The sequence below is a fragment of the Apodemus sylvaticus genome, chromosome 5 (genome assembly GCF_947179515.1).
Source record: "Apodemus sylvaticus chromosome 5, mApoSyl1.1, whole genome shotgun sequence".
NCBI lineage: Eukaryota > Metazoa > Chordata > Mammalia > Rodentia > Muridae > Apodemus > Apodemus sylvaticus.
The window spans coordinates 7937353-7963104 of record NC_067476.1 but is presented as its reverse complement, the minus strand read 5'-3'; the positions used below and the strand labels follow the sequence as shown (position 1 = coordinate 7963104).

Sequence of the window (25752 nt, the reverse complement as noted above, 5' to 3'; positions counted from 1 at the left end):
CTAGGAAAGAGTTGGCTATTTATGACCACTGTTCAATGGAACTATTAATTCCACCTTCAGCCTGGGATCCCAGGGATAACTTAGTCTACAAAGCATCTGAGAACTGCATCAGCATCACCCATACCAAGTGTCCAGGTTCAAGGTCTAAGCCTGCCCTCCCCTCACCAGTCCGTTTCCTTTGCTTAGGTCTCCTGCTCCGGGCCCTGACATTCATCTCCAACTTCTACCCATACACACTTCTGCCAGTGTGTCACCTCTGCTGTCTGGTGTTCACAGAGAAAAACAGATCCCCAAGATCCAAGTTGTTGGGTCAAAGCTTTAGCCCTAATATAAGCCAGATAAAGCCTCGTTTGTGTAAAGGATGGAGATGGATGAAATTAACATTTAATATCACTTTAAAGCCTTCTGAGCCTGCTTCCAAACCCTGCACAATTACTGCAGAATGAAGGCTTTGATTGGTACACAGAGGTTCCTGGATGTCCTCTCAACCACGGAAGGTGTGGTGAGGGGTGAAGTCAGGACCAGGGGTGGGGGGCTTACCCTACCCCCAATCTCCTGAGAGTCCCACTGACCTTTCTTCGCCCAGGAGACCATCTTCTCACTGGAGTGCACATAATCTTCAAACACTGTCTGCAACATTGTGGCTCGTTCTCGGATTTCCTGGGGGCCAATGGCATGGGATTTCTGGGAGGGTGATGGAAGGATTAAAGGAGAGACAGAGTTGAAGTCAGGAATAATGAAGCAGTTTATAATAGATTTAATAACAGTAAAATCACACGGTAACCACCCTGGGGCCAACGAGGGTAATCCTTTCAATATTACTAGGGAAAGAAGGGGGCGATGAAGATGTTAAAGTCAAGCAAAGAGGAGAGCTGCGTAGGAGGAGGGCAGACCAGGTCTGCTGGTTTGTTTACACACTTTCCTCCATGACCTCTTAGCACTCATGCTCAAAGTCAAAGACCTTTGGCAGCATTCTGGAGGTTTCCAAGTCTGATTCTGGCATTTTAAACGATGAACCACAGGCTGTTTTCAAATAACTCTTCTCTATTAAGAATTTCCTCCCTTATCCACTTCCCTCCTTATCAGTGAAAAAAGCATTTTTCTCCCTTAAGATCATTCCAGAGATCTGCCTAAAATTCAGCCTTACCAAGCTATATATATATCTCCCTGAATTTGAGCTTGTGTCCTCCCTTCCCAGAGGTTGGTTGTGAGTAGTTTAGATTTGCTCCAGACCAAGCTGAGTCTGAGGGCCTAGTAAGAAGGTAACTTTTCAGTAAGTCACATTCAAAGGCTGCCAGAGTCTCTGCAGCCAGGAGCACTGCTGTAGCCTCTGAAAACTATTAATAATATATAGGACAATTTTCATCTTTTAAAAATCCCAGAGGGGAGAAAAACATCTTTTAACAACTCTTTCTAGAAAGTACTGATTTTTATTTCCTATATTTCACAGCAAACAGGTGCTTTTTACTGACTAGGAGGCTCTGCAGCCTAAGGAGATGCTCTGCTACTCATGTGAAGGGACCACTGAGCCCCAGCCTCCACCCTCATGTGTGGAACCTAGGATCTCAGAGGACAGGTGGCAGACCTGTGCCTGACCCTTGTGTTCCCTTTACTTTTAAGGCCAGAAAAGGAACAAAAGGGAGAGAAGAGAAAGTCTCTCTTTTTGGATAGACACTCCTCTTGGCATTAATAGAGACTTAACAACCTGAAGATGTTTTTGGTGTAGTCACATTGTCCTGCTGCCTATTTGGCTGATGACAGTCTGGCTGATTTCATAGTACACGGTCCCCCTAAGGGTTTTATCCACTACAATGTCAGGAAAAGCGCCACCGAGGAGCTGTGTTACCAAAGTGGACATTTGCTATTGTCATTAGCTAGGATTTTTTTTACCCCTTAACTGATGTGAAATGCAAACTTCTCCGCTGCCCTCCTTTCGTTAAGCCACCTCAGCAGCACAACTGTCACCTTGCCTGTATTTTTTTTTTTAATATGAATGTGAAATTAGTGAGGATGCCCTTTCCCCTGGCGGACAGAATCCTCTGTTATTAAAAAGTAAAGCACTTTAATAATGAAAACTTTTTCCTCTTTTTCCTGTGTTTTAACTGTTTAAAATTAATGAGAAGGGCAGAATGGTTGTCAAAGCGATATTGAAAGCCGGGCAGCCAGGACCGAATAAGCACAAAAATCCCTCTAGAGTGTTAAATAAACAGAGCTGCAGCCCTCTCTGGATCCCTCTGTTGGTTATTGTATACATTCTGTAACAGCTCTCAGAATAGATCTGAGAGCCAGGGAGGCAGAGAGGTTTCAGAATTCCAATAAAGGCCTCAAATTAAAGACAGCCTGGTGCGAATTCCAGGAGAAAATTAAAGAGACCTCAAGCTTAAGTGACAGGTGACTTGCTTCTGTGTCACAACTGTCAGGGGATTTAGTGATAATATGGCAATATATTACAAAGGGCTTTTCTTATTCCCCCCTTTAGGTTTCAAAATGAGGTATTTCTTCCCAACCAAAAAAAAAATTACATATATATATAATGTGAGTGTATATACAAGTGAAATGTGTAGAAAATGATAAAATCAGGCTTACACAGTTAAAATGATGAGGTCAGTTTTAGAGAAATATAAGAAAAAGTTAATGACAGAAAACAATACATTTAGGGAAGAGCATCTCTTATCACCACTTCTAGAAAAGACTGTTAAGACTGCCCCTCCTGAGACTGAACGAGGTAATTTTTGGTTGTGGGGAGGACAGTCTAAATTTATACTGAAGACAGAACGGGGCAGAGTTCGGCAGTGCCACCTCAGCCCTCGACAGGTAAACGCTCCTGTAATGAGAGTGGGTCAGAGCCCCCAGGCTTGTGAGCAGGCAGCACTGCCTCTCCCACCCTCACAGGCGTTAAGCTGGCTACCCGTTAATGAAGCCAGCCTGCAGCTAGCAGACCACAGGCAGCTGAGAGAGACGCCTCCAGCCCCTACTGGCTCTTGGTGTGCTTCTGCCTGTAACACCCCACTGATCCTTCAGACAAAAGATCATGGGAAAGGATGAGCTAGGGGCTCTGATCTCATTTTAACACTTCCCAATGCCAGTGACAGTTTGTAGAATTTTATAAGCAGAGCTCACAGGACAAAAAAAAAAAAAAAAAAAAAAAACTTGTAGAAAAACATGCTGGGAGGGTGCACACTCTGCATGAAAACTTCAGAATGCCCAGAAACTGAGACGCCTCAGTGAAAACCAGGCTGGACCCCTCTACATATGAGAAGTTTTAGGAGGTGGCATTGGCACGCAGGGGCGTGTGCAGTTGAGGGGTTGTGCTGAATAGCCAACTTACAAGATATATTTAACTAAATGGAAGGGTTTTGTTTTAATCACTTTCCTGCCTAGATAAGCTTCACCCCATGGTCCCCAGAACCTTCTGAGAACCTCCCAGTCAAGCTGAAAGATCAAATTTATTCTCTTTGTAGGGAGGTGAACACTCACACCCAGACGCAGCTGTATATATATTTCATACACCTAAATATGAAATATACATTTTACAGATGCTTCACTAGCTTTCTTTCTGTTCACAGAAGCCCAAAACTGTGTGTGCCAAAGGGACATTTACCATGGGCTCGAGTGGAGCTGGTGAAGTGGAGGGGATGGTAACGAGGAACAGCATTTGTATGCTGGCCACCTGTGCATCTGCTGCAGAGCTGTCTGAACTGCAGGGAGTGGGTAGCCAGGACAGGTACACTTTTCAAGAGAAACAGAAAGGAAGCTGGACCCCTCACTCCCTGCACCCTCCCAGGCCAGATAGCTATGTGATTAACAACACAGCAACTTAGATCAGGTGGTCCTTCCTTTGAGTTAAAATGCGGTTTGGTCCTACAAACTAAGTCTCAATCAACAGGAAGGCTAGTGTGATGAATTTAGTTTTCCCAGTTAATCACGTCTAGCAATGTCAGTGAAAACCCAATCTTATGTAGCATTTCCCCCTCAAATAAACAGCAGCAAATTATAAAACTATAAAAGCATTCAATTCATTCCTACCCAAAGGGGGGAGCCTGGGGGAGGTGACGAAAGGGTCTCTGCTCTGGAGCATGTACACTGTTTGAAAGCATGCCAAGCTGGTTCTGCCTCATTTCATTCAACCCCCAGGCAGCCCTCAAATATGGGCACTCTCATAATCTTTCTGCAGAAAGGAAGACTGAGTTCCTGTCCAAGGCCACAGAGGTACCAGCTGTGAAGCAAGGACTCAAGTCCTGGCTGACTTGCTCTTGCGACTCTTGCCCAGACCTTTACAATGGCTCTTAGGGCACAGGAGTCTTTGAGGCTGGCCCCCAGCCAGGAAAAGGCTTAAGGAGAAGGCCACAGAAGGGCAGATGTTAAAAATGACGTGGCCAGTTGCTGAAAGGATAGAGGGAAATGCAGCTGCTCTGCTCCTTCCCTGGGGACATGGACTCCTGTGGGGGTGGGGGTGCTGTTCAGAGTTACACAACAATCACCTCCCTGGAGAAAAATAGTCTGTATTCAGGGATAAAGACTACTCAAACCAAAGCTGGTCTCAGAAACAGTCTATGGAAGGCTGTTTGATCCAATCTTTAGGATTTCATTTTGTCATTTTCCAGCTGGTTCTCATTTCTGGATGGCAGGCAGACGCTCATGACCCATTTATTTATTAAGATACAGAACTGCAGCATGGTGTGCAACTCCAGTGTTAGCCTTCTGTACCTTGCAGTAGTATATTGGCTGCTTTAGGATTGTTTCTTACACTGCCTTATTCTCTCCTTCAAGTGAGTACTGTATATCTCAATTTTACATGTGAAGAAGTCAGGGCTTGCAAAGGCCCAGAACTTTGCCAGAGTTTCTCAGGCACTCAGCTGAGGAGTCTGAACCAGGGTCTGCTCTCACCCATTCTCATCTGTATCCTCTGTAGCTCCCAACATCCCTGCTGACACTGTGAAACCACGGTGAAGTAGCCAGAGGAACATTAAAACATAAACACTCTAAATACAACAGTTACAGAATAACTGAAGTGTGCAAAGACACAGTGCATCTATGTCAGCTGCTCAGTTCCTTAAGAAGGGACTGAGCAACTCACTCTAGCGTGGCTGTGATGTTTCACATAGAAAAGTCACTCAAAATAGCTGGCAGGTATACTCCCTTAGGTATGCTCTGGAAGAAGAGCTTAAGCCAGGGCCCGACAAATCAAGCCCCTGCCTCAAACGCAATATTGACTCAAATAAAGGCACCTGGTACATGCTGGAAATATCACAGCCAGATCTAAGTGGGTTTGATTTTCCCACTCTGTCATCAGGCCTAAGAAAATAAACGTAAAATATTCATGTAATTAGCCAAGTCACATAGAGCAACACACATATACGTATATACCATACTAAGCAATGGACTAGACGGGCAGGGCCGAGAGGCAGCAGGGAGGGCATCTCAGGCCTGCGGGCACAGCTCACTATCTCCATATGGAGCTGCATGGATAGTAAACATTTTTCTTCTTAATGATCTCAACTTTACTCTTCCTCTGTAGACAGTGCAGTCACATTAAAAATGGGGAACCTAAGTATGTCTGAGAGACAGACAGCATGCTGTACGGATGAACAGTTCTAGCCAGTGGTCCTTGTTGATGATCTGGAGAGGGGCCACCACCTGGGTGAACTTACACTGCTGGCTCCAGACGCAATGCCCTAGACCTCCTTTCTGCAAAGCCTGCTGCTGCCTGGCAGTCCTCCAGAATGGACTGGTGCCCATTAACGGGATGAGACTAGCAAACATCCAGAGAGAAGAGAAGGAAAAACAAACAAAACACCACAATCAAGGTCTGACTTCATCTAATGCTCATGGTCCTTACAATGTACATTCTGTTTGGCAGAAGAAAGAGCACACACAAAAAGTCAAGCTATGAAGCACTCACCTGGGCTCCCCTTTGTCTCCTTTTAAAACAATCATCCTTTGCCAGAACAGCCAAAATATCTTCCATCTTAATCTCAGAAACACTGTAAGGAAGAGCACAAGAAAGTCAGACTTTTACTTTCCTAGAGATAGCCCAGATTCTGATGTATAAAACCAGCCCATTCTGAAACGAGAGCTAAAGACAAGCAACATCGGAGGAAGTAGCCAACAGGCTAATGAGCACCTCAGCTGGTACAGGAGCTTGCTACCAAGCCCACAACCTGACTTGAACTGCTAGGACCTAGAAGGAAAGAACTGAATCCCAGAGTTGTCCTCTGACCTTTACACTTTTACCTCCCCCATAACATAAATGTTAATTAAAAAAACTGTCAAGAAGAGGATAATCTTTCTTCCTCTCCCTCCTCCTTCTTTTTGTTGTTTGTTTGTTGTACTGTCCTGGCTGTCTTGAAACTTGCTCTGTAGACCAGGCTGGCCTCAAACTCACAGTGATCTGCCTGCCCCACCTCTTGAGTACTGGAATTAAAGATAAAGGCATTAGAAAAAAAGGAAAGGAGGCAACAGGGGCAATCAGCCAGTGTCCCTGCTGATGGGCCTAAAGCAGGTCACCTCACATAAGAGTCTTCATTTTCCTTTCTTCATCCCCTCTTCTGAGGCAAGATCTCCTACCTTAAGCTGCCAGTCTCACTATGAAAACAAGGCTTCCTAGACCCCCTGCCACCATCCAGTGCTGGGGTTAAAAGCAATTATCACCATACTAGACTTCTACCTACCTTTCTTCTTTCCTTCCTTCCTTCCTTCCTTTCTTTATATGTGCTTGTGTGTGTACATGGGGACACATACAATATGGCTTAAGAATGGGAACCAGAGAGTAACTTCAGGAGTCAGTTCTAGCATGTGGGTCCTAGGTATGGAGTCAGGTCAGCTGCTGTGCCAGCCCTCTGCCATGGCTTCATCCTAAAGCATAGTTACTAACACAGTAGGCTTACTTCTTGACATAATACTTGAACTTGAACAGGCAAGAATACCATTCATATAGGTTGCTGTGCAAGATCCTAACCTAAACTACTGGACAAGGACCTCAGTGATAGTAGTAAGGGTCCTAGCTCTGCACACAGCTCCTCTGTTCTCTCTCTACTCTACAGGGTCTCTAAACCATTCAGGGATGAAGACCAAACGATCCCCTGAGACCTGCAGCCACAAGCAAACTGCTGAAGGCAGGAATCTAAACAAGGGAGCATTACTGTCCTCCAAGAAGAGCCTGGCAGGCAGCTCCAATGCACTCGGCAACCACAAGGTCATGGCTCTAGAACTGGGGAGCAACACAGAAGTACAACTAGAGACAGGAAATGTGAGAGGCTGAGCTCATCTTCCCGAGGAAAGGGAAGGAGAAGCTCCAGGGAAGAGAAACACATCATAAAAAGACAAATGATTTTGTTGTATATTTTCTTTCTGTTTTTTGAAAATGTTAATAGCAAATTAAACCACAAATGGGTTTCTCTTTTGGGTGAAGACAATTCTCACTCTCCCGGGTGGTTAGTGTGACAAGGCTGCGAATGAAACTGCCACACTTGACAGCCACTCACCTGAGACCTGTCAACCATCCAGAGCCAAGCCCCGCCCCACCCCCGAGCAACCACAGACCCATGAAGGAGAGATGTCGTTACAGCAGGGAGAGGTAGCTGCAGGAGTGGAGGGCTGGGAAGACAGAAGGAAAGGGCAGAGTGCCCTTCCCCCAGAAGCAGTTTCTCCAGCTCCCAACCCATGAAGGAAAGAGACATATATGGTGGCTGACTCTGAGGATGGGACAGATGCACTAGTCCCACGTGACCCCAGTGTGTCATTTCTGGGACAGGCAGAGACAGACATCCTAATGGAAAATTGTGAAGTGGGGTTCAGTGGCTCACAGCTACAATTACAGCATGTGAGGGCTAAAGTGAGAGGACTGACACAAGCCTGAGGCTAGCTTAGGCCATGTGGTGAGTTTAAGGCCAGCCTGGGCTACAGAGTAAGACTGGCTCAAAAAAGTTAAACAAGACAACAAAACACAATTTTGGGGGTGAAATTTTAAAAGAGGGGGAAAATGTGATAAAGAGGTAGGGATAGAAAAAGTGAGACTCTAACTCTTTGAATATCTGGATAATCATGGTTCAAGTCTCCTGATATCAACCTTATGCATCTTCATTCACAAACAGGTGCATGCATCCCTTGTGTGTGCAAACACTCATATGAGCACTATGCACAAATGCAAATTGAAGATATAAACAAGCCCATTGACTTCACAAAACTGAGCCACCAGGCTATGCTGATGACTAGAAAAGATCACTCAGATGACATTTCCTATCTTGAACTTGAACTATCTTACAACTGAACATTTACCTTGTGTTTAAGAATATTTTATGTTTGTGTTTTATACACCTGACCCTGTGGCCTTAAAGAATTGTGCATATCTATAAAAATATGTGTAAGTACTTTTCTTTCTTGTTTCTTGTTTTTTTTTGTTTGTTTTTGTTTTTTTGAGATAGGGTTTCTCTGTATAACCCTGGCTGGTTTGGAGCTTACTCTGTAGACCAGCCTCACCTCTGCCTACCTCTGCCTCTCAAGTGCTGGGATTAAAGTCATGTGCCGCCACTACCCAGTTGTAAGTACTTTTCAAACCATATTTCAGAATTCTTTGAAGTAAAGAAAAAACAAGAAAAAAAAATAAAAATCTAAAAAAAAAAAAAAAGAAAGAAAGAAAGAAAAAGTGATTAAACAATCACCAAACCACTTCAGCCCCAGAAAAGAAAGATGCCTTTGTGAGTACAAGAAGGCCAGGGTATCAACAAACAGGAATGACAAAGACATGCAGTCACCAAGCTTAGGGGTCTTCTTTCTAACCTGAGGCAGTGCTTCTGAGAAACAAAGCAGATCTAGCATGATTAGTTCAGTCCTATGGACAGAGTTGAATAGTTCTGTCTTGCTAGGAAAAGACAAGAATAAATACACCCAGCATGTTCTGACAAAGCTTCTACATTTTAACAAACCAGCAATGTCTTAGCAACAAACTGAAGCAGGAAGGAACGAGCATCCTAACAAGTGGAAAGGACGGGGAAATACAGCTGAGCGCTCCAAGGAGAGCAGCAACAGTCCCTGCTCGTGTCTCTTGCCCAGTGTGCTAGAGTGGATCGTGAGGAGAGTTCTGCATCTCCCACACAAGAGCCTACTGCCTTGTTCTTGTAATGATTAATGGTCCCTTTAATTTTCAAAACTGTCCTGGGCTATCTCTGTCTACTGCATATAATGTAGCGACTTTTAAACATTTTTTAAATTCTTACTTATTTACTTATTTATTATTACCTTTTATCATGACAGTGTATCATGTAGACGAGGCTGGTCTTGAACTAACTAGCTGATGACCATGAACTTCTGATCCTACCAAGTACTATGGTTACAGGCCTGTGGCACTCCTCAGTTTCACTGCACTTGGGATGGAATAAAGGGATTCGTGTGTATTAGCAAGCACTCTACCAACTAAGTTCCAACTCCATCCAGTGCCAGCTCTTGCACTGTAGTCTTTCTCAGAGTTTATTTTAGTTTGTATCTAAGTCAAAGAAATAGCCTGGACATAAGTATCAACAGAATTGCTACTGTGGACTGTGACAGAATGAACAGGCCTCCAGAGCACCCTGAGGAGGCAATGGAAAGAAAGGGGTGAGGGAATAGACCCTGCAGGGCTAGATTAGGAGTTAAAGGAATGAGGGGAAGACACGGGCTGCTAGGGGGCACGCTGATATTCTTCCCCATGACTACACTGCCCTGGGCCAGCAGCATAGGGCACAGGAGAATATTAAAGTGCTACTTGTTCCCTCTGGTGAGAATCATCAGGGAAAACTGAGAACCAGCTCCAACAACAGGCTTCCAACTCAATTTGCCAGGACTCCTCAAGAATACCAACCTAGGAAAAGGGCAGCCCAGACTCTGACCACCACAAGGAGCACTATAAGGCCCAGACTGGAGGGCTCTGAATCCAGCTGAATACATCACCAGAGGGGAGAGATAACAACCTGACCATTACGCGGCCTCAAGAGAGAGCAATCAAATGCACCATGAAACAAAACCATTCTTTTCCTTGACAGACTGTTAAGATAAGGAACAAGGGAAAGGGAAAAAAATCCACTTGAATGACAACCAGAAATAGGTGTCCACCTCTCCCATCAGAGGTAGTTGGTGAACTCTAGGCAGAGCACTGCCTGCTGGGAAATGGTAAGAGCTCGTGGGACAGCCACACACAGCTTTGGAAGTCTGCAGTCAACCATGCTGCCATCTCACCCCAGGTCCCCAGCACTGCTTACAACTTTGTAAAGGAGGAGAAAATGTTCTTGGAGTTTCATGTTTTACATAAAATATATGGCTGGCCAAAGAGGAAAAGACAGGGAATCCCTGTACCCAGCAGCTCCACAGAGCCATGCAGACACATACACAATACATAGCATCAGTGTTCAGCAACACCTGAGCAGCCAACAAGACTTCTGGTCTTGGCAGACACATGGCCCTTCCAGGGCTTCTAAACAGACTTGTATACACACCATCCCGCCATATCCGAGTAGAAGGAACTCTTAAAAGTAGACCTGTGTCAGACACTGCATGCCTTTACAAGCTCACTGCCAGAGCCGGTGACTTCAGGAATCAGAGAATTTATGGAAGGAAGGACAAGTCCTTGTAAGTGGCCCAGGCCAACAACCAATTCCACGTGAGCTTCCCACAGGGGCATGAGGCCAGTTATCTGACAATACTACACACAAGACGGAAACTGGGCAATCCTGGCTGCAGCTACATAGAGAATGCCTTGTGCTGCTACTCTGGGATTCTTTTCTTCCTGAAGGAAAAAGACTATGTGCATAGCAAAAATATTCTTATTTCTATAAAGACAAATCAGCACTGAAGCTGTTAAGATGCTAACTACAAGGATGAAAATTGAGAATGAAGAGGCTTCTGAGAGGCTGGTGTTAAGGGCACACCTCCTACTGAAAAGCTGAAAAGCCAGGGGCACAGACGCCCTGTAAGTTACTGGCACTGCAATGAGAACTGCCAGGTGTGAGTGGTACTGAGGGCTTCAGTTTTTGCCATTGGCTATTCTGGAACTCATTTAGGGATCACAAGGGTTAATGGCTCTTCAGCAGCTTACAAGGCCCATCCACTCAAAAAGCGACAGAATGTTAATTATGTGAAATCTGCTGAAACCCCTTTCAGGTTTCTGACTCACTTGATTTTGTGAGAAGCCAACGAGTTGACATATTCTGCCTCTGAAGGAGCCAAAATGAGCAGGCTGCTCCCATGACAGCCAATCCGGGCAGTTCTTCCGATGCGGTGAATGTACTCTGCAGGTGAAGACGGAGCACTGTACTGAAAAGGACAACACAGATGAAGGCATTCACAGAGCAAGGGACTGCCGCTAACAGGAAGAGCAACACCCCTCCCTGCCTGCAGGTACCTGCTCCGGCTGCGCTAACACAATTGGAATCGTCATTATTCAGCCTGAAGCTGTTGGGTTTCACTGGAACAAGGCTCTTCCTTTTCCAGACTGCATCTTTTCACTAAGGTGACTGTGCAAGGTGAAGTGTAAGCAGGTGGGTAAATTTCTCAATGATGACCACATGACCTTGGCCTACTTCTTTGGTAGACACAACAGCTGGGAGGCAGTAACAGTGGATAAGTGGTGCGAGAATGAAGGACACCAACCAGTGTGCTGGCAGAGTCCACCTCTGCTGCTGGCTCCAGGGGCAGGCCAACCACCTCACTGGTGGGGACGTGGACCGTTAAGAGCAGACAGCGCAGGTTTCTGCTATGGGAGTGTGTTCCTGACTCCGGGAAAGGGCAAGTTCCCACTCAAGGGAACAGGCCAGGTATCTTATCTTTGGCAGTAACCTTGCCACCATTAAAGTTAAATGTCTTCCTTCCTTCCTTCCTTCCTTCCTTCCTTCCTTCCTTCCTTCCTTCCTTCCTTCTTCTTTCTTTCCTTCCTTCCTTTCCTGCTACATAAATCAAAGATTAGCAGTCCAAGGTGAAGATATATGAAAGGCCGGTCATTTTAAACTTGTCAATATTCACAGTATGAGACTTCCTATAATCAAAAGAGAGTCTGTCCTTGGCCCACTAAAATCAGCCGACTTCCCATATCCTACTGGTTTTGTGGCCAGCAGGAAAGAGACACAGTATTTTTAGTCCCAACATGATCACTTGTGACGAGCAGATCAAGATCCGATTTTCCAGCCTAAGACAGGTGAGAAATGCCACAAAATGTGAATAAACCATGAGTCATGTAAACAGGACACATGTCCCCTGGCCTCTGCAGACAGGTTTAAAAATACCATTCTGCAGACTAATGAAAAGAAAAGAAAAGAAAAAAAAAAAACCAAAAAACCAAAGGAAACCTGCTAGACTATTGCACTAATACCTCTACCCTCCGGCAAAGTGTCTAAGGCAGGAGGTATGTGTAAGCTGCTGTCAGGACCTTAATTGCTCCCCGCAGGTCACCGTGCATGGACACACTCTCAGGACAGCTGAGCCATTTCCTTCTGGACACAAAGAGGCCTCCCAAGGGCCTGGGCTACTCCTGTTATTTCAGATTCTGGAAACTTTGGTTTGTGACATGAATTAGTCTGGAAGCAGAAGAGCCGTGCTCTCTTCTCTCCTGAGAATGCCATCCTGGCTGTTCTATTGCAGCGCTGCAGAGGGGCTGGGCTAAGGAAAGATGTCAGAACTGTGGAGATATGGCTGGCTGCTGCCTGGTTACCGGGGCAACACCCAAGAGGGTAATAATGATCATTCGATGCATCTTCTCATGCTCACAGACTTGCACCTCAGTGACTAGAAGATTACCTGAACAATCCAGGTGACTTGTGGCAGATCTAAGCCTCGAGATGCAACATCCTTCAAAACAAAGAGAATATGGTTTATGATTTAAAATTGAGGCTTTTTTTTTTGAGACAAAATTACTGCTCTGTGGTCCTAGAACTTTGTAACCCAGGCTGGCCTTGAAGTTAAGGTAATTTTCCTGCCTCAGTCTTATCAATATGTGTTACTACTCCTGGCTAAATATCCGAAATTTTAACATTTAGTAATACAAATTCTGAAGAAAGACAGATAGACAGACATCCACACACACACCACGAAGAATCCACTCAGGATTCTTAATATAAGTTTAGATGGCTTAAGAGCTCATTGAATTCCATCCATCATTAAAAATTCTGAATTAGGAGCTAGCAAGATGGCTCTGAGAATAAAAGCTCCTGCCATCAAGCTTGACAACCTGAATTTGATCCTTAAAACTTCCATGGTAGAAATAGAGGACCAATTCTTTCCACATATGTACCAGGCAATGCAACCTACCCATACCCAATGCATAAATATAAAAAATTCAGAGCTAGGGTGACTTAGACAAGATTCTTTTATAACTCATAACACAATGCACAGGTTAGCCCAAGACCTTAAATTGTAGCTGACACTGTACCACATAAGAATTCTGAAATCTTGGACAGCTTCAATGGCATGCACCTATAATCCCAACACTTGGAAGACTGCAGGGAGGAGGATCAGGAACTGAAGATCATTTTCAGCTACATGGTAAGGGTGATCCCAGCTTGAGCTCTAAGAGACCATGTTTAAAACAACAATCCCTCAAATAAAAGTAAAAAGCCATTTAGGATTAACTGTACCATGGACCACTATCCTAGCCCTTCAATAGCAGCAATGCCAAGAAACAAGTCACATAGCATGCTGTCATGCTTTTGGAACACCCCGCCTCAAGTCACTCACTTGTAAAAGTGGTGAGCTGCAGTGGTTACTGAGAACTCTGCCTGGTGGGTTTAGAGCAGGAAGGATTGAATAATTTGCAGTCACTTCCGGGAGTTAAGATTAGGATACATTCCAAACCTGCCCATCACTTCAAAGACTTGACTGTACAGCTAAGAAGTCATAAAAGAGATAGAGATTTATTTTCCCTTTCAACTGGTCACCATCCAAAGAGCCAAAGTTCTCAGCTCTCTGTCTTCCTGCCATTCTGGCAGACTAGATGGAAGTATCCAGGCTATAGCAGTCATGTGCACATAGCTTTCACATTTAAGTGCAGCAACCATAGCAAGGGTCCAGCATTCAGCATTTTACTTCAGTATCTCAACTACTCCTTATTCAAGAAATTATTCCATGTATTTAATTGGGGGGTGGTGCATGCCACTGCACACGTATGGAGGTCAGAAGATGGCCTGCAGTATTGGTTTTCTCCTCATACATGAGGCCTAGAACTAAAATCATGTGGTCAGCCTTAATGGCAAGTTCCTTTACCTGCTGCACCATCTCACCAACCTGCCTTAAAAACAGCTATCATCCCTATTTATCAGGATAAAAGAACAAGGTTTGAAGCCTAGGAAACAACTGTGTGGTGACTTCAGGTGCAGCCTACTCCGTCTTGCCTCATTTGTCCACAGTACACTGTAGGATTCAGGAGATGCTGAGTGGGAATGTAGAGCCCAACACAGCAGGGAGTCTGGGGAGTCTCGGAGAGCACATCTGCATTTGTCCCCTAGAAAGCAGCCTCACTTCCACAGAGAGGCTGGCAAAAGGCAATACCAGGTAAGTGATAAGCTTCAGCAGTGTCTGTGAAGAAACAGACTGAACAAAACATAGAAAGACATGAAAATTCTGCTAACTTGAAGAGTTTATAAGAGACCCTTGCGTATGTATAAAATGCTTTTGTGTAAGAAATATTAAGCATACTGTTCTTTTTTAGCTACCTTCAGGGAGAGAAGACTAGGAGAAAGACTGGCCAAAGACACACAGTGGACACTAGAGTGTCTGGTGTGAAGGCTGTAGTAGGAATCAGTGTGGCCTATGATACCTCTTGCCAAAAACTAAAGCCTAGAAGCCAAATCTAATCAACTGTCTAGAACCAATTATTACTTTGCAGAAATACAGGAAATAGGAACATGCTAAACAACTCCAAAAAGATGCACCTCAGCATGAGACCTAAGAAAAATGAGAGCTTGGGAAAGTCAGAAGGAATCACACCTGGCAGGCAAGCATGATGACCCAAACCCACACAAAACTAGACACAGTACTGCCTGTCTATAAGCCCAATGATTAAATGGAAAAGAAAAATCCCTGGAAGCTCTTGGGCTGGTCAGCATACACAGTGGGAAACAACAGAGGGAACTTGTTTCAAGTAAGGTAGGAGAGGGCTGACTAAAGCTGTCCTCTAAACACACACACATGAACAAAGTCATGCCCACACTTGCACACATATACACACATACAGGAAAAGAAGTCATCTGATTTTCACAACCAAAAAATCCATTATTTAGATGGATGAATACTCCAAAGGAGGCTCAAAACTGCCAACAGCTATGTGTGGTGGTTCACAACTATAATTCCATAATCCCAGTGTTTAGAGGCAGAGACAGGATTGTGACATTGAGCTAAAATCCAGTCTCATGTACAGAGCATGTTCCAGGCTAGCCAGGGCCACATGGTGAAATCTTGTCTCGCATAACAAAAAGTATCAGATTTTCAGACAGAAAAATTCAAGGTGGTTCTTACTTTTCTGTTTATATTTTCCTACTGTTTGCTTTGTTTTAAAGAAGAGGTGTTATCATTTTCCCTGAAATTTTGATATAGAGAACTTTCAACCTACAGAGGAGTGAGTGTCCATCTCTTCTGTAGCCCATCAACTGCTAATCCTTGACACATTTGCTTTCTCCTTCTTTCTGACACAGACACAAGAGACATGGGTTGAGCGAATGTGAAATGCATGCATACACAGACTCTAATTGTCTAAAGCCACTTGCAAATGTCGCGACATTTCAGTCTGCAATACTTTAGCAAGGGCTCCCACATCAGACAGTCCTCTCCACCAGCCACCATACAAGAGCATGAGGAACACAATTCTCATCAATAGTCAGTGGCTAATTTCTCCACTCAGACTGAGATGACTTGTGTGAATGCTTTGCCTTCCAGTCCAGAAGAGAGCAATGAGCAACCCTTGCTCAAGAGTTAGAGACTTCCCCAATCTGGAATGGTACCAATAGTGGTTTGAATGACCAAAGAGTCAAAGGACTCATATTGGCATCATATGGGAGGTATGGCCTTGTTGGATAGAGCATGTCACCGTGAAAGGCAGTCTGTGTTCTGGTTGAGGGAGGCTTAACCCCCAGAGACCCTGCAGATATTCTGCAAGGGATGGACCCGTTGGCCATGCTCCCAGACACTAGGCTTCTGACAAGAGGCCCTCAACTCCATAATTCCTTGGCCATCAGTCACATAGCCCCATGCCCCAAGCCCTTGGTACTTTGTCTGGACTCTACCCCACAGTAACCTGGCAGCAGCCACGTATGCTCCCCATGGTTATCTGGCAATAGGGGATACACTACAAAGGGGGCTTCTTGCCCCTCCTCCCTCCCTTCCTCCTTTTCCCCTCTCTCGTTCTATTCCTCTTGCCCCCTTGCTCCCCCTCTCTCCATTCCCTTTCCCCCCCCTCCATGTGGCCATGGTGGGCTCTACTTCTCTCTCTCTCTCTCTCTCTCTCTCTCTCTCTCTCACACACACACACACACACACACACACACACACACACGCGCACACACAGACTCCAAAACCATGGACTGCCTCTTCTCATCTAGACCCACCATGCTGGTCTTCCCCCCAAAGAGCTGAGTGTCTAGTCCTCCCCCGCCCCTCCCCACTAAAAGGCCTCCCAGCATCCCCAGCCACCAACCCACGCAGCCAGAGCTAGCCAAGCTCACCTATCCCAGTCAAAAACCAGACGAGCTACCCCTGCTCCTTTTCTCTTTGGCCCCGGGCCAGAGACTGGCCATGGGCCCACACTCCATTTTCAGCTCTTCGCGACATCCAGTAGTGTCTGCAGTGTCCAAGAGTGAGAACCTGTCGTCCTTGTCCTCAGTGAGGCTCTGCCCTGCTGGCTCCCCAGGCGACCCCAGCGACTGCCCTTCCCCATCCCCCAGAGCGGGGTCCAGAGGCTTCTCATAGTCAGATGTCCACCCCGCGGTTCTGTGGTGATGCCTGCAGTCCTGTGGTGATGAGTACAGTCCAACTTCCCACATCCACCTAGCCTTGCAGCCCTAGCCCAGGCTGGACGTGGGACCCCACCTTTTAACCCACACAGTGTCACTCTCCTCTTACTGCCTAATTATCCATATGTAGATCTCTCAGCTACTTCTCTAGCACCATGTCAGCCTGCGTGCTGTCATGCTTCCTGCCACAATGACAGACTTAAACCTCTGAATGGTAAGCCAGGCCCAGTTAAATGTTTTCCTTTGTAAGAGTTGTCATGGTGTCTCTTCATAGCAGTAGAACACTAACATAGCACCCCTGCTTTCCACTGACTTTTGAGTTTTTTATGTGTATGTATGTGGGCCTGAATGTGTTTATGTATTCCATGTCTACACAGGTACAGTGGAGATGAAAAGAGGGTGTAGGGTCCCTCAGAACTGGAGTTACAGGTGGTTGTGAATCACTGATGTGGGTGACAGGAACTAAACCCAGGTCTTTCCAGGTCCTGCTGCAGGTGCTGCTAACTGCTGAACCAGTTCTTTGTTTAGTTTTTTTGATGCTGTCCCAAGAAACATCTCAAACTTCAGGTATTCCTACTTGCTTTCCACATGGTATGTTCAGGCAGGATTCTGGCAGGAATGGTACCTTTAGGGTGTTATAGACCACATATGGCTCCATGACATTGGGAGGCCTACTAGCTGAACATGGGAAATACTTAATCACGGGATTAAGTGGTGTCTACCAGTTCTTTGTACTGATAAGGGACATAACTGGGAAGTCAGATTTAAAGTCATGGTAATATCATTTCCCTAAACATTTCATCCAAGGATCACAGTTCTATGGATGTTCCTTGTCTGTATCAACTGCTACCCTGATGATACAAAGCTACGGGCTTCCCTTAATTTCACTGTTGAGAAATGTTGGTGTCAAAAACAGCTTCCTGACTTGGTGGTGTTGATGCAGACCTTAAACCCCAGCACTTGGGAGACAGAGGCAGGCGAATCAGGCGAATCTCTGCAAATTCCAGGCCAGCCTGGTCTACACAGGCTGCACAGAGTAACCCTGTCTCAGGAGACAAAATAAAACAAAACAAAACCAGCTTCCCCTACCATCTTTTTTTTTTTTTTAAAGATTTATTGATTTATTTTATGTATGTGCATACACTGTCGTTCTCTTCAGACACCCCAGAAGAAGATATCAGATACCATCAGATTAATCGGATGGTTGTGAGCCACCATGTGGTTGCTGGTATTTGAACTCAGGACCTTCAGAAGAGTAGTAAGTGTTCTTAATCCCTGAGCCATCTCTTCAGCCCCCCCCCCCCATCTTTTTAAAGTAAGAATTTTATCAGTGTATAGGCTCAAGCCTTTACTACAAACACTGGAGAGACAGAGGCAGGCAGATCTGAGTTTGAAGACAGCGTGGTTTAGAACAGCATGTTTCAGGCCAGTGACGGTTACGTAATGAAACCCTGCCCAAAAACAACGACTAAAAGCAAGAATCTGGACAAACAAGCCTCTCCTAAGTTTCTGTAAGAAGCAAGGATAGGACTGAACACGAGGCTTGAGCATGCCGGGCGGTGGTGGTGCACGCCTTTGATCCCAGCACTTGGGAGGCAGAGGCAGGCGGATTTCTGAGTTCCAGGCCAACCTGGTTTACAGAGTGAGTTTCAGGACATCCAGGACTATACAGAGAAACCCTGTCTCAAGGAAAAAAAAAAAAGAGGCTTGAGTAGGACGGGCTGGACTGCTGAGTGTGTAAGCAGAAGCTGTCATCAGCCCAAAACCCTTCAAGAGCCTGAAGCTGGTGCCGTGGAGCTCATGACCTAGAATATGTTTCCAAATTCAGAATATTCTAGAATGCTCTCTCCCCACAGGGAGCAGGAGAAGCTCTCAGTAGAACCTACTGCTAATGATTGGGAAGACTGATGGTTCTTCAATCTGCTAAGCGCTTGGCAAGAAATGACTGGCTTTCAGTGCCCTGTCGTGGGGACACAAAGAAGGTGTGCTCCAGCTTTACAGACAGGCTTGGTGACTACCTGGGATAGACACAGAAAACTATAGCAGCATCTCAGATGGCTGGAAAGGCCATACCTGGCTGACACAAGTTCCACCACACATAGCAAACTTGGTAAATGCAACAAGGAGACTGAAAATACAGCTTAGTGGTGCAGCACTTACCTGGTATGTGTGAGGCCTTGGGTAAGCTTCCCAGCACTACAGAACAACCCAAACTAACAACTGATATCGTGACACTTACTGAACCAAATGTGCTGAAGCATACGTAGGCACTGGTGTGCCAATTTTCTTATCTACCACTACTTTTTCTACTTTAGCCAGCTGCATATGCCATCTCTGACAGCCTTGCTAAGGAGCCCAGGCTGAACTTGAACTCCATTCCTTACATCTCAGCCTCTCAAACTAGGGCTGCTGGCGTGTGTCCCCTCAGGCTGTTTCTTTTGTTGGGTAGAGCTTGCAAACAGCCAGGACTTCCACCTAGGTTTAATCCAGATACTTTCTGCATCCCCTGCCCAGGCACCAGAGGCAGAAGGAAGGAAATCAGACTTGGTCCACACCAGGGAGGACTGACAGGTACTAGTATGGCAGCAGCGGGAGCCAGCCAGCTTGGGGAGGCCAGTCAGCCCACCGCACCAAGCCACCTACCTGTACTATGGCTAAGAGCTGCCTTGTTAATAAAGGACAAGAGAGACCAAGTATGCAGGCAGCACTGTAACCCAGTGTGCTGCTTCATAATGCAGAAATGGTGGCAAGGGTGACTCCTCCTCAGCACTTCCTGCTCGGCCCTGGACAGGTACCAGACACAAGCCAACAATGGCCCCATCTTCCAGGGAGGTGTAGGTTACCTACACTACATCAACAGAAAACTGACTTGCTGGAAAGCCTACAGTTTTGTCCTCTCAGTTCTCAGAACTTAAGCCTAATCACAGCCTCATTTCATTCCTTTAACCTAATTAGGGCAAAAGAATCACTAAAGTCAGCTCTGAAAGACATTCACCCATGAAGCCTTGAAGGCCCTGGGCTCGACAACTGGCAGCCTCCATGAGACCCAGGAGTACAGATGGAAGGCAGCCTGCTCAGGTGCCAGCCTGTCAGTTGGATTAAAATGACTCATTTATTTACCCAAGAACCTCACAAAGTGCTTTTACTAACAGGGAGAGGGGGCCTGCCATCTCTCTGAGAAGGGACGCACAGATTCGCCTCTGACGCCTTCCTGGCCTGCCAAAAGTCATTATTGCCATGTGTGGAAAGCCATCAGCAGGGTACAGGCCCCTGTTGTCCGGGTGACAGATTGGGCTGCGTAATCAGAGGAGGAAGGGGAGAGTGCAGAAGCTGTCAGAGGCGAGAGAGCTTGGCTGGAGCCGCCAAAAAACTGGCAACATGAGTTAGCGTGACTGAGTAAACAGCAAACAATCTCCAAATGATCCTTCCATTAGCAGAGAAGAAACACAGTGTTAAGGATAAACTTCCCCTGAAAAGCACAACCAGAGAAGCACAAGAACCACACTCATGTGAGGCACTGAGCCCAGTCTCGGGACACGACAGTCCTTGCTCCTTTGTCTCTCGGCTGCTGGCACAGTAAATTCCCTAGGAGGAAAGGAAACTAACAACTGCAGACAACAGTGTATTTCAGTCAGAGGAAACAAAGCAAAAGCAATGTGAGCCAGTGGAGGGGCAGCACAGCTGACTCACTTGTATCTTTTAAGCAGGAAACCTACCGGGTGGACATCTCTGGTTCACCATCCTAGCTGTTTTTAACCGACAGACTCAGGAATCAGAAGCTTCTCCTTTCTGAGGGGGGTACTGCACCCCACTCATCCAGGAGCAACCAAGGAGAACAAACATGCCAGGAAAAGCCCAGGTGGCTACCTTAAAACCAGAGGGGACTCTGGAATTATGGTCACCTAGTGGCATTTTCCTGCATGGAACTAAGGACAGTACCTTCTCCTGCCCTGGCTCTCGGCAATTCACAACAACAAACCAGCAGAAAAAAACGCTCTGCAGATCAAAATCCCCAGCCTAAACCCTTTGATTTCTCAATCCTGTTTAAAACAAACAAAAAACAAAAACCAGGCCTTTTAAGTTTCAGCATCCTCTCTCATCCTTACACTTTGCCTCATTCATGTTTTTGGGAAAGGGTGTTTTGAGATCTAGGTTTGGATCTTCCTGCTTCCGCTTCCCTAATCCTGGGATTACAGGGAGGTGATAACCAACACATCATCCATCAATCCACCCACCCACCCATTAAGACTTCTCTTGTACACAGCAAGCTTCTATCCCAAACTCGCATGCTCACCCCCTCACCACAGTCCTGTACTATCAAACAGCCAGTCTACAAGAGCCCTAATACATATCTGGTCCTGGAAAACCTCATGAAATTACAAAGGTCCTAGCTTGTAAGACGAGTATAATTAAGACGAACACACATCTTACATACTCTTAACTGTTACTAGCAGGAAGAAAAAAATGAAGTAGAGAAACTTGCAAACAGTAAGGAACACCGTGTAGTTATACCAAAGCCTCCATATGCCTTTTCATAAAGACACCCACCCAGTCTTCTCTAGCCTTATTAGAATCTAGGGTGATTCTAGAATCTAAAGGTAAAAGGCCTGTGTAAAGGAGAAAATCTCCACACAATTAACAACATGATTTATCAAGAGAAAGCCGCTCTCATGCCGACATGGCCCTCACTCCTCACCAACACCACGGGGCCTGGAGTGTTCAGCCAGCCTGGCAAGCAACAGGCTGCTTATAAGGAGTCAGGGTGACATCACCTCCCCAGCCCGAGCATCATCTACCTGGTATGGCTCGCACACCCCATGGCTCACAGACACAGTACTGAGAGAAAGCAAACAAATATTATAGTAGCAGCAGGGACACAGAGGGACGCAAAACCTATCACCATGGAACCTGAGCTGCACCTTGGCCCAGAGGTGAGTCCTACTCAGTTTTGGAGTCTCTGCAGCACTAAGAAAAGTTGAGACCACAGGATACACGCTGGAATCAATCTGAACAAGCCAAGCACCACAACCAAGAGTTCAGGACAAGCGTTTGCTTCATGGTGGGCAGGAGCTGAAGGCTCTGTGCTTTGCCATGACAATGGCTTGCTGACATCAATTGCCTGCAGGTAGCAGTCAGATGGGACAGGAAGTGAGTACATGCTTTTGATCCCAGTGAGATTTACTTCAGAAAATGTGATCTTTTCCTCCATGTAGAGCTTCTAACACACCCAGCTTCAGATACCTGGACTTTCTGAAATGTGAAGCTCTCCCATGTCTGGAAAGCATACTTTTTACATACAGGGGCCTCCAAACCAAACCAAGCTGCAACACACGGTAAATCTAGGGTATTCAGACTCCTAACTCCCACTCTAGCATAAAGGTTCTTACTACTCTTTTTCAATAAAGACAATGTTTAAGTTCACTTTCAGAACTTCATAAGCAAGTACATTAAACCACACCTCTCTTTTACAAACCGGCAGGTCTCACCAATCAGTCTCAGAGGCCCATCTACCCACTCAGCTCCTGCATAAATATGCTCCTCACTGTGTTGTCACTGGGACAGAACTGAAAATAAACAGCCTGGGCTTAGGCTCCTCCACATGACATCGGGAATAGGTGTGAACATCAGAGGCATACAATACACAACACGTGCCCGATGAGAAGGAACTGGCGCTCGGAGTGGGAGCTAGCTAGTGTAGTCTAGGCAGAAAGAGGAGTTCAAAGTGCAGTGAGAGCCCCAGAACATTCCTGAGGGAGGTAAGGGCTACTGGACATTTCCTTACTAAGTACCATATCTGAATTTAATCTTTGCTTCAGAAAAGTTATTTGCTCAGACACAGGTCTCCTTGGTAAGTGATTTAAGGGAAATTAAACAATGTGTATAGGTCTGAAGGAACGTGTGCAGGATCACTTTGCCATAGACATAAGAAAATGGCATTGGGGTGAGGTTTCTGGGTAGGCCTTATAGTAGATGGACACACATAAGTGCGTGCGCGTGTGCGAGAAGCTCACCTTATCCACAAACAGTTTCTGAAGGAAAACCGACTCTATTACTTTTGAGTTAAACATGGAGTAGGAGTTCCTTAAAAAGTAACTGCAGTAAATGAGGTAAATGTCTAAATGTCACTGTTTCTACCCAGCACTGACTTGTAAGATTTACTAAGTTCACAGTACCTCACTATATATACAGGAGTTTCTCCAATAGCCATTTGTGAGTTAATGTCACTCAAATGGCACAGGAGGAGAAGGTATTTTAATCTTGGGAGGGAGTAAGAAACAGCTAAGGAAAAGTGAATCTCTTGAGAGGTGGGGAACATGGGAGGCATGTGTTTTCAATTTCAAAACAGCAGTAGAGATGCACAGTAAAAAGGTGAGTTTTGTGCTGGAGGCCACAAGACAGCACAGCAGACTGAGGCAAATGAACTGGCCTGAAGCTCCTAAGACAATGATAATTTTAAACCAGAGCAGACAGAGCCCATCCCAGTGCCACAATGATAATCTCAGACAAGAGCGGCTAGAACTGCCAAGCGCGCGACTTTTCTTTTAAGTGAGCAAGCACAGGCACCTTGTTGTGCAAAGACTTTCTCAGCTCCAATTACTCCCAATTGCTGTAATTTACAAGTTTTTGGTTGATAAATTCACACCTTTTCAGACTAACAGCTGCCACTATTAGTGAGCAAACCGCCATGTCTTCTCAATAGTGGCAGTCAGCGCCATGTGGCACAGCCAGGTGGCAATCCAGAGGTGCAGAGAAACCAGATTCACCAAGAGACCCAGGGGTTCCAACCATCCAGGAGGTTGAACACAGGACAAACTGTCAGAGGATCAGAAGTCACAGCCACCTCTGGGCATGGTGGCACAGCACACCTTGAATCCCAGCACTCAGAAGGCAGAGGCAGGAGGATCTCTGTGTGGTCAGCCAGGACTACACAGGAAGACCCTGTCTTAAATAACAGAACAAAATTCTCACTGCCATTGTAGTCACAGGACTTGCTCTGACAGAGTGGAGTGCTACTTACCGTGCAGAGTAAAACTCCAGTTCCAGAATGGGAGAACTCATAAAATACGGACGTTCTTTCCTGCAGAAACAGGAAAAGCCAGAGAAACTCTTGACATAAATGCTAGCAAGGCAGGTTTAAACACAGCTTTTCAAAATTTATATGTTCTAACTTTTTTTCTGGTACAGAAAGGATCAGGTCTTCGTAGCCCAAAGAGGTTCAGCAGGGGAAGAGGAAGTGGCTTCTTCACATCTCATAAGATATACTTTTATGACTGAACCTGAGACCAGGTAAAGCAGCAGAGTCTTGTGAGCAGCACATTTCAATAAACCAGTATCAGTGGGGTATTGCCTAAAATGTAATTCATTCATAAATCTAGCACCAGCAAAGAATTAAGTCATTTAAAGTATTATTAAAGAAATATTAGTTGGAGGGTCTAAAAATTTCCCTAATTTTGTCTAGTTTTTAAATCTAGAAATTATGCAACCCTAAGTAAATAAACTAGGTACGCAAATCATTTACTGTTAGTACAACTTGTAAATATCTACCCGTATACCTGTCTAGAAGTAGGGTCTCTGTAGCCCAGGCTGCCCTGGAACTCAGTCTATAGACCAGGCTGTCTGTAAACTCAGAGATCCACCTGCCTCTGCCTTCTGAGTGCTGGGATTAAAGCTATGTGCGAGCACCCCCTATTAAGCTCCTTTTGCATGCCCATATGGTTACAAACATGATGCCTCACTGTAACATGTCTTAATCATGTACTGGTTAAACATAAGCATCTCTGCCAATAAATACCACAACATCTCGTGGCACTCAATAGGTCTTAGCCCATCAGCTGCAACATTACTGCATGACCAGTGTTTTGTCACTAGGTGAGCTTCTGTTTAAAAAGTCTCTACTAACCAATGGCTCTGTACTGGCTGGCTTTGTGTGTCAACTTGACACAGGCTGGAGTCATCACAGAGAAGGAGCTTCAGTTGGGGAAGTGCCTCCATGAGATCCAGCTGTAAGGCATTTTCTCAATTAGTGATCAAGGGGGGAGGGCCCATTGTGGGTGGTACCATCTCTGGGCTGGTAGTCCTGGGTTCTATAAGAGAGCAAGCTGAGCAAGCCAGGGGAAGCAAGCCAGTAAGTAACGTCCCTCCATGGCCTCTGCATCAGCTCCTGCTTCCAGTCCTGCCTTCCTTTAGTGATGAACAACAATGTGGAAGTGTAAGCTGAATAAACCCTTTCCTCCCCACCTTGCTTCTTGGTCATGATGTTTGTGCAGGAATAGAAACCCTGACTAAGACAGGCTCCTTTAGCTAAATTTTAAAAAGCGATCTGTGGTGATGGTGGAGAGTGAATCCTTAGGCTTCATCATGAACTCTCAAGCGCATACAGATCGGCCTAGATTACTGGTGAAACACACCTGAGATCTGGCTTTATCTACCTGCTATCAATAGATAAATACAATGCTGAAAGGATGTTTCTCTGTGGGCATTGGCACAGTCCCAAGTACTATGGTGAACAGTTCCAGTCGTTTGTGGGTGTGTACTCTGTTCTATGGTGGCTGCAAGCACACTTTACTCAGGGCATCAAGAGACACAACAGCAGTCGACCTTTACCAGGGGCTTTGCAAGTCTTTTTAATTTTTTATTTTCTGGTTTTTCATGACAAGGTTTCTCTGTGTAGCCCTGGCTGTCCTGGAACTCACTCTGTAGACTGCTGGCCTCAAATTCAAGTCTTAAGAAACTCACCGTCTAAGCTGTTACATTTTTTGGGGAGGGGTTGGGGTTGGGGTTGGGGTGGGGT

At 45.6% G+C, this 25752-nt stretch overlaps 1 protein-coding gene across 1 annotated transcript in view; it reads right to left on the bottom strand.

Annotated features, from left to right (window-relative positions):
- The window catches only part of Ddx31 (DEAD-box helicase 31), a 66917-nt gene that overhangs the window by 18358 nt on the left and 22807 nt on the right, over window positions 1-25752 (bottom strand). Inside the window, exons 14-18 of the mRNA XM_052181991.1 lie at window positions 23980-24039; window positions 12760-12810; window positions 11144-11283; window positions 5903-5984; window positions 573-684 (exon numbers count right to left, since the gene is read on the bottom strand). Coding sequence (XP_052037951.1) covers window positions 573-684; window positions 5903-5984; window positions 11144-11283; window positions 12760-12810; window positions 23980-24039 — 445 coding nt within the window. The remainder of the gene's footprint in view (window positions 1-572; window positions 685-5902; window positions 5985-11143; window positions 11284-12759; window positions 12811-23979; window positions 24040-25752) is intronic.